Source organism: Euwallacea fornicatus, chromosome 29, assembly GCF_040115645.1.
Source record: "Euwallacea fornicatus isolate EFF26 chromosome 29, ASM4011564v1, whole genome shotgun sequence".
NCBI classification, from domain to species: Eukaryota; Metazoa; Arthropoda; class Insecta; order Coleoptera; family Curculionidae; genus Euwallacea; species Euwallacea fornicatus.
The window spans coordinates 2,642,217-2,651,531 of NC_089569.1; the positions used below are offsets into that span (position 1 = coordinate 2,642,217).

The 9,315-nt window shown below is 37.2% G+C and overlaps 1 protein-coding gene across 1 annotated transcript; it reads right to left on the bottom strand.

Moving 5' to 3' along the window:
* Nucleotides 1-5,069: 5,069 nt before the first annotated feature.
* Nucleotides 5,070-5,863, bottom strand: LOC136347561 (uncharacterized). The gene is made up of 2 exons (XM_066297646.1): nt 5,308-5,863; nt 5,070-5,245 (listed from the first exon to the last, which is right to left on the bottom strand). Exons 1-2 carry the CDS (start codon nt 5,825-5,827, stop codon nt 5,232-5,234), a joined length of 534 nt encoding a protein of 177 aa, XP_066153743.1. The 5' UTR covers nt 5,828-5,863; the 3' UTR covers nt 5,070-5,231.
* Between the last annotated feature and the right edge of the window lie 3,452 nt (nt 5,864-9,315).

Consider the following 9,315-nt stretch of genomic DNA (forward strand, 5'->3'; position numbering starts at 1 on the left):
TTCGGAAAATCTTTTTCTGGATCTCCTAACGGATTTTATCGCTCGCTATATTTCCCTGCTCTATAATTGGAGCAGTTTTAGGTAAATTTTAACATCAGGAACACAGTTAAAACGTCCCATACAGCGACTCCAACAAATCAATGGGGTTAGGGCGCACTTTTTTGCATCCAATGCACCGTGGAGTGTGATTTATGAAAGTCGTATATCTCGGTGCGCTTTAAATAAAGAAGAAGAATGAATTTCCCGATACCCGCTCGTTGTTATTCGTTTCCGCCTCGTTTCGATATACAGGGAAAAAATTAAGAATGAAATGTTATGGAAATAATGAAATCCCCTCCTAGTATAACAGCAGTAGGAGCATATTAGAAGGATTAAATATTTAGCTGGCCACTGAACTAGTTAGTGATCCTCCTTAGTTAACTTGGGTCTCCCACTCCATTAGCTCCAGATATAAATTATAGTCCAATAAAATCTACGGGAACGTATCGATTAATCTCATTCACCGCATCCCTTTCATTTGCTAAAGGATATCGCATTATATTGTCACAGGATAGGGTGAGCTTAATTAATATGCCCCCATATTATTCGATTACCAACATATTCTTCCATTCTTAAAGTGACTCTTCTAATGCGCATATTCGCAACTCGGAAGGATTTATTCTCAGCAATAGTCTCTGAATAATCCTAACCCAAAATTGAGATTAAATCCAGATATTTTATGTGTATTAAATTTCAATTTCCAGAGAAACCGCAAGGATATCCAGATAGTTCACGTAATCGGATAAGCGGATAAGAAGCATTTCAGTTGCAATAACTGCGGAAAGTAGATACCAAGCTGACATTAAGCATGCACTTGGGTGGGATATAGGCGGTTTAATGGGGCTGCGTACAAATTTTGCCTCGGTGGATTTGAGTTCGATATAACAGAAATGGTTGAGAGGTATCCAGGTTATAGGGGGATGCTGGGATTCACCTGATAACATGGCACAAAAGCATATTATTACAGTTCTATCACACTCTTGGAGATGCCACAGTGTCTTAATATTGTAGCAACAGATACTTTTTACTTTTTAGGAATATTCACAAACTGGCAAATTCAATTCAAGGTGTTCGGTGAAGAATCAAACCATGTCTTTGGGGACGTCGCTGATAGCACCTGAAGAGTTATGTCTGTTGTCTTGAATATCTGGCTCACATTATGAATGGTTAGATTTCATAAACATTCTTAGGAACGACCCTGTCATTTCCATATTTTTACTGTCTGGTGATTCTTACCTTTATATAACATCTGCAATTTATCAGCTTCAATTCGAGGTTTTCAGTAACAAAATTAAAATTCTGTAGAAATCTGAAACAAAATTAAAGTGAATTATTGTTCCAAATTATTCAGTCTCTTGGTGACGGCGCTCATTTTTTCTATTTTAGCTACATTGCGTTTGTTAGAAATTGAAGAACTCTGCAATTTGTCGGAGTAAATTCGAGCTGTTCGGTAGCGTACCAAAAACTCAATAATTCTGTAGAAACTCTGCAAAAAGATTAGAATGTATTGCTTCGGCTTTTCAAGCCCCTTGGGGGGTCTCCTGGATCTAGCAGTTTTGTCTAAAGCTTTTAGATAGTTTAAAAAAAGTCACAAAGTTGAAGCCAGAACGTAAAAAAATACAAATCTTTAATCATCAAGAATATAATAAAATTTAATTAAAACTTATTGATGGAAATGGTTCTTCTAACCGGCTTAACGAGACCCTTACTGGCTGTTCGTGAGAGGAAACGACTGTATTCTAATTTCAAGAAAATTCGATTCATTGATAGGAAGAAAACTAAGCACGTGTACTTTTCTTAAGTATCGCTATAAATTCTGAATTTTACTCCTACTTTTGGGAAAAGCTTCGGCTCAATCCCTTCGATCGATGAGGGGCGTTGGGAGGTAGCCGTTGTGCACAATACCCCGAAGTTTGCTTAACACCTACTTTGCAGCATTTTCCAAACTTTGAGCAGCCGTATCTCAGGAACCAACGGAGCTGTTACCCTGAAGAATATCTCAAATTAATGGTCTTGTTAAATGTCAGTAGCTCTGAAAAATTCAGATGCAGAGAGAGAAAATTCAGTTTTAGTGGCAGACAGTTTTTCTGCTCATGAAAAATTTATGCTCTTTTATGTAGAGAACCTTACCATAGACGTGTTAATATCAGATGCAAAGTTCCATTATCCTAAAGTTATGGTTGTTTAAACATTTTCTAAATAAAATCGAACAATTTTATGATATTACTGGACATGGGGAGAAAAAATTCTGTTCCACATAAAAATATCCAAATAAATGTGATAAAAGTAGCTCTAAATTCTATGCCTTCAACTTTAGATGAATTTAAAAATCTTTTCTCTTGCCGATTGTTCTTCGAAGAAGACGTTCTTGTTTCTTTCGAGCGTGCGTCAGTTTAAGAGAAAATTCCTACGTACAAGTTAAGTTCAGAAAAAGAAAATTCCAGGGGCTTAAAATGCAATACGTGCGATCAATTCAGATAAAGAGAAAAAATTATCGGCCCGAGAAGCTATATAAGTCTTCACTGGGCGGAATGCAATATCTCTTTTAGTTTCCGAGATATACGATCACATTTTTTCCTTTATTTTCTTTGGAAATAGAGCTTTATACACAACTAGGAGTTGTTGGAGCGATGGAATTGCACACTATTCTCAATTAAAATGAATCGGAACAAAATTCGCCCTTCACTACGAATTCAGACGAAAACTCTTGTTATTGTTTCGGTGACAAATTTTTCACCATATTTAAAAAAAATATATTCGAAAAACGGAAAATAACAAAACTAAAATGTATAAAATAAAACTCTCATTTTTTAGTGACAGAGGCGGAAAGTTTCTTGGAAGCTGAATTTTTACACTTCAAGGCCTCAATATAGCTTATATACCGCCCGAATGAATCGATTTAAGCGGAAAATGTCACTTCAAAAAGTTTTTAAAAAACTCAAAATTTCTAAAAATTTTCAGCTTATCAAAATGTCTCAAAAATTTGAAAATGGGCGAAATTGAAGATTTAGACACTTTCAAGCTGGAATTGTTCCTTTTTTAATAATTTTTTTTGTGGATATTAATTAATGTTTTTCCATAGTTCTGAAGATGTTTTATTACTTTGAGTAATTAACACGTGTTAAGAGAGCAAGGATCATTATAGATTCACCATAATATCAAGAAACTTTGAACGTTCCATAAAATAATCAATATAGTCTTAATAAGATAGTCAGTGACACACCTTAAACAAGTCGTATCACGAAGAGAGCTTTGCTGGTATCTACACACTTTCAATCCATATTTTCGGCATCAAAAGAATTGCCTAGAAGCAAATTCCTCCAACAAGGTCCAATACAAACGCAATGCCCTCAATCGAATTGGGGTTACTCTGATTAATGAGAATCGGTAAGATGGGCGCACGTAGAGCGTAAAACATCCTCACTAATTGCGAGTTGTGTCCAGTAGTAGACGCCTTTAATAACGAGAGAAAGAGGGTCGGAGACGCGATAAACGAGAACCGGAGGTCGGCGAAGAGCATCCAAGTGTCAAAGCAAACAGGGAACAAGGGATATTTGATTGCAAAGGGACTGTTTAACTGTAATCCGGTTTCGTTGATTTTTCGTCGCATAAGGGATTAAATTCTTGTAAACGTCCATGTTTTCCCCTGACTAAAACCAAATTAGACCGTCATAGATTCATGGAGGACCGATCAAAATCACATTAGGCGTTATTAACCGCAATCCAATCCTATCCGGGACATAGAGCCCTTATTTACCCTTACACCCGAAACAAGGCCGAGGGTTGTCATGTTTGTTCCAGGTGTGTCCCGAATACTCTCTGTCGACTACTTAGGCCCAAACGCATTAATTCGGGTTTGTGTCGTTGTGACTGCTGTGGGTTTTGGGCCGGAATTTGTCGTTCATAATACACCCCCTAAGACGTGTAATTTAGCTAATGTCTTTGATTATTATATGAGGAAAAGCTTAATCAATCAACAACCAAATAGCAACGAATGTCTCAGACAATGCAGCGAGCATTTTAGTTGTGTAGAACCAAAAGAAAGAATTTTAAAATCAGTTACGAATCTTCAAATTTACCCAAGATTTTTTATCGTGTATATATGATGAAAAATTTCCAGCTTCTTGAGAGTTTAGAGTAATAGAGCAAGCATTTTCCTTCATAGACCCTCAAACATTAAAATCTAGATGTGCTAGATCAGGCGATCGAAGCGGCCAAGCAATTGATCTTCCAAGACCTACCCATCTCTGTGGATGATTTGAATTCAGCCAGTTTCTCATTACTAGGGAGTAATGTGAAGGACGTCCGTTTAATTGTGCTATTAATTTGTACTGAAAACTTAAACTAAATATCAGAAAAACTTTAGGAACTATAAAAAATAAACTAAAAAAATGTAAAATTTCAACATCCTGTATTTCCTTAACAAAGCATTTCTCGAATATGGTTGATATAGTAAACTGATATTAATTTATGCGTAGAATACGTGGTTAAAATCCCAGTGGGAAACATTTGAAGAGCTGTGTAATATGTATATAAATTATTTTACTGCTGACCTATGCCCATGACTTTTATTTAAGTTTGTTTTGTAAAAGCATATCAACAAATTCGGAAACTATAAAATTATTTAAGAATCAGACAAATGCATACTGGCACTGAATCCACAAGGTCTCTGTTGACCGATTCAGATCAGTGCAACCTCCTCCTCTCGCCGCACAAACTTTAATAAAACTTCTACTCCTTTATCTTTCTCTCCCTGGGGCAATAAGAATTCCGTGTGTTTATGTGCTCGTTGACGTAAATATTACTTAGACGAGAGAACAAGGAGTAAATAAGCCATTTCGGGCGTAGAGATCCGTATCATTTAGCGTAGTATGACGCATTTCCGCTGACGGAGTAGAGGCAGCACATCGGACGGCCACAGCAGCAGCCGCTGGACCGATCAATAATGTTGTACACTCCCAAATTCGAGGAAAGTGGACGAATTTTCGGGGATTTACCTCTGAAATTAAGCGCTAAAAAATATCAACAAATAAGAAAATAAATATTTATTTTATTCCACAGAACACTCGTCACAAAGTCCGCATAACTAGAAATCCTCATAAAATGTTTTCTTGTTCAGGTAGTACTTCCTCACTCTAAAGAAAGGCACATATGTCACGTATTTTGCGTTATTGTTATCCGGATCATCAAGATCACCACTCGTGCTCTGAAATGGATCAGAATAGAAGTTTCCAATGTCACTCCTCACCAAGTATCTCTGATACTCACTTGGCACGGTCAAAGTGGCACTAACGTCTCGTTTCCTTTTTCGCAGAAACATTGTCTGCAGCACATTAATATTGTCACATAATGTGGCATCACTAAAATCACTTTTGTCCACGTTTCTCTTAACGAGACTTCGATGGTCAGCTAATGTCGCTTCATGATGGTTACTATCTGTGTCCCCGTCAAAATGTTGATGTTGAGCAAATCCCATGTCGTCTTTATCTACAATTTCCAGCCGTAAGTATCGATCATCCTTCTGGCGATATAGAGGCAAAAAGTCGTAGAACTCCTTAATTTTAAAGAGGTAATAATGTTTCTTGGTATCTGCATTGTCACTAGTTATGACCTCCTTTAATGCTTTGGACGATATCGCTGACGCTTTAGCCACCACTTTATCCACCTCACTGGGATCAACTGCTAACCCTTCCACCCTAATGTCCTCTGCATGTTCGTCTAGGGGATGACTGACGGCCACTTGGAGTTTACTACACAGCAATAATAACGTAAAAGTAAAAACGAGCATTGTGTGCTATTTGTGCGTTTGTGAATGTTTAGCAAGATGGTGGTGACTAAGCATGGTTTTATATTGATTTTTTGAATTGACGTTATTCACGTGAAGGTGCTAATCGAGGTGACACCTTGCGGTCAAGAGATATTCTTGAAAACAACTGTGTTTGATTTGATTTTAGGCCAATTTGCAAGTTCAGCAAAAGTTTTATTTCAACCACGAGGTTGAAAATTGGTTTGGAAGGAACCGATAACAGCTTGATCACCCTCAAAATATTGATGAATAAATTTATTTCACAACACTCGAGTTATGTATAGTGAAATGGTGAGGGGGGATTTTACAGGTTCAGTAATCTACTTGGGAAGTATTTAATTAAAACACACTAGAGGCTCGCATCGCTGACTTTAGATACGTGATGGAGTCCTATAACAAGTGTTCAATGATAATACGAGCATTATTGCTATTGTTGTTGTTGGTTTAATTGCACACATTGAAAGAAATAATTAAGTTTGCAAATATGCCTGAGAATGGCTTTTAAGGATTTGTGTTTGAATTACTCGTTATCATGCACGGAAAATCTTCCAGAATCGAGGTTCTGTTATTTTGCTGCAGCAATGCGGATGTAAATATTATGAATTTTTCAATAGAAATGTCATACTTGTTGCAAAGGACCTCACCCATTTTCATACAGAACCCTTCTAAACCAGTTTTGTTTTCCCACATGTTAATGTTTTCATCCTTTTGCGTAAGGTGTGAGTTATTATGGCACGTTACAACCGGCGACAACGTTAGGCGTTAACGTTATAATACATTTCACTTTTGTCCAACATAAGCGTACCCTCGGCCGTAAATAATTTGCGATGTTTGCATGTAAACGGGGATCTAATTTCGGAACTGTCATAAACTGAATGGTCGTTGTTTGTACGGCTAAATGGTAAAGTTTCCCTATTTAACCTTTATACGACTTTTACTTGTTACGTTTATGGGAGCCCATGACGACGTGCGGAGCGACGGAAGTAAAACGAATCGCCCTAATAAAACCTCGTTTTATGCCCGTCTGCAGCTTCCAGTTTACTACAGGATACCTACCTCCTCCCTAGCGGTATTCCGAACATCCAGATCTATCACATACTAAGTATTCCAGGTCCAGGGCGCGTCTCGAATGCTTTTAATTCCGGACCTTGTTAGGGACCAGGCAAGCCGCACGAGCTATGACATAATTTATCCGGATTTCAGGAGCCTAGTTTCGTTTTCCAGGCCCCGCCCGTGCCTAAAGGGCGAAGCCCTCCATATATGCAACAAAAAGGCATATTCATCATGTGGGGCGTCGGCGTTATACGTTTCACTTTTGTCCTAATACGCTAGCGTAGTCTTGTTACTAATAATTTAGGAAGTTGTACGTGTAAAGGCGAATCTAATTTCGAAACTGTCATAAACCCAATGGCGGTTTGTGTCTGTGTTAAATGGGAAGTTTCCGTATTTAACCTTTGAAGACTTCACACGGCAAAGGGATTAATTAGGAAAACACACTTAAGCTTCGCCGTTGCCAAATAATGTCTTCTCCATTTAAATGGCTATATCTCTCTATTTACGACACGCCTAATATGCATATTCCGATGGTAAAAAGGATCGGATGGTCGCATCAGCGCCGAAAAGCTCCCTCTATAAGGAATATTTATGATTTTCAATTATCCATACAAAAACCTATCAGCGCCAAACGTGCCGGAATATAACTTACCGAAATACAAAGCCCGACTGTAAACTGCATTACCCATAACTCGTTGAAATATTGCTTCAGATAAGGTACAGAATTACTTATAGTCTTTTTGGTACCGGTAAAAGGCTTTTTTCAAGGGAATTACTTTCAGAATTTCACAGAATATTCTTCCTAGGGCCTCAGTTCAGACTACACCCCAAAGCAATCCCTATTAAGGTGCGACCGAAGTACGAGGATAGTCCCAGAGGTACCTGACCTAATACTTAAAGAAAAATATTGTAAAATATTGCATTATTTCTCAACATAATCCCCTTTCAGATTGACACACTTTTCTTACCGATATTCTATTTATAGTAAGGAACTTCGACTCTTGCAAAATAGGCATCAACCTTGGACTCCACCTCTTCATTATTGGCAAATCTCTTTGTGCCAAGCCATTTTTTCAAGCTTGGAAATAGAAAATAATCTGAGAGGGCTAAGTCTGGCAAATAGTGTGGACGAGGAAATAGTTCGCAACCAAGTTGATTGATTTTGGTGCGTTGTCCTGATGAAATACGACTTCTTTGTCCTCTAAATGCGATCGTTTTTCCTAATTTCAGGGCTCAAACGCGGCATAAATTCGTGTAATATTCTCCGTTCATTCTTTTTCTTTGAAGGAGATAGTCAATAAAGGTCATCCCACGTGCATCCCAAGGAATTGACGCCATCACCTTTCCTGTAGATGGAACAGTTTTCGCCTTCTTTGAAGTTGATTTTCCCCTTTGAGTCCATTGTTTTAATTTTTCTTTTGTTTCAAGTAAGAAATAATGGATTCATGTTTCATCCATGGTTGTGAATTAATGCAAAACTCGACTTTAGTTCTGTGAAACTTTGCCAAACACTTACTTGAAATATTCTCACGGCGCTGTTTTTCTTAAGTTGTTCATAATAGCGGAACCCATCTTGCACACAGTTCTCTCATATACAATTGTTCGATCAAAATGCAAGGTACAGTACTTTTTGAAATGTCTATCTTCCAGTACAATTTTACGGATTTTTACCACAATTTCCTACGTCGTTAGATATTTAGGGTCATTGGATCGACCACTGCGGAGGTCGTCTTAGCAGTTGGTACCACCGCTCTCAATTTCTGCCATCACTAATTTACAGTTGTTAACGAATAACTAGATTCCTCTAGAATAGAATCTAACTCCGCTTTGATGTTGGCTGGGTTAAGACTTTTCAAATGAAAGTATTGATTCATGCATCGATGAACAATTTGTTTCTTTTTCACAAAAATTCTAAAAATTCTCTAAAAACAGCTCCAAAATAAACACGAATCTATGTAGCACTTTAGACATGAGCTTTTTAAAGTTAGGCCTTTGCAGTATAGACACATTTTTAACAAAAAATCGCCATCTATATGTCAGGTCGAGTACTCCTAAGGTTATTTTCGTAAGTCCCAGAATATCTTTGAAACCTGTTTTAATTCACAAAATAAAGAATGATGAGAATTATTGAAAATTTCTCAGATAAGTCTCATCTAATTCAACTTCAGACACGGCAATTGTTTTGAATAGGAATCAATTTTTGTACGGATTTCTACAAGAAATTGCATAAACATCAATCCAGAGTTATTTCTAAAAGTTTTGGATATTACTCGATTTTTCAAAATTCTGAAAATAATGTTATTTTCAAATACGAATTTCTCATGTTTGTATGGAATAGCGTCTCATTTTTCTTAAAAAGACGATATAAAATCTAAATTAGCTAAATCAGAGTTAACTCGAACTCTTTTAGTACTTTT

Coding starts and splice junctions, on each gene's coding strand:
- LOC136347561 (XM_066297646.1), bottom strand. CDS start 5,827: ATGCTCGTTTTTACTTTTACGTTATTATTGCTGTGTAGTAAACTCCAA.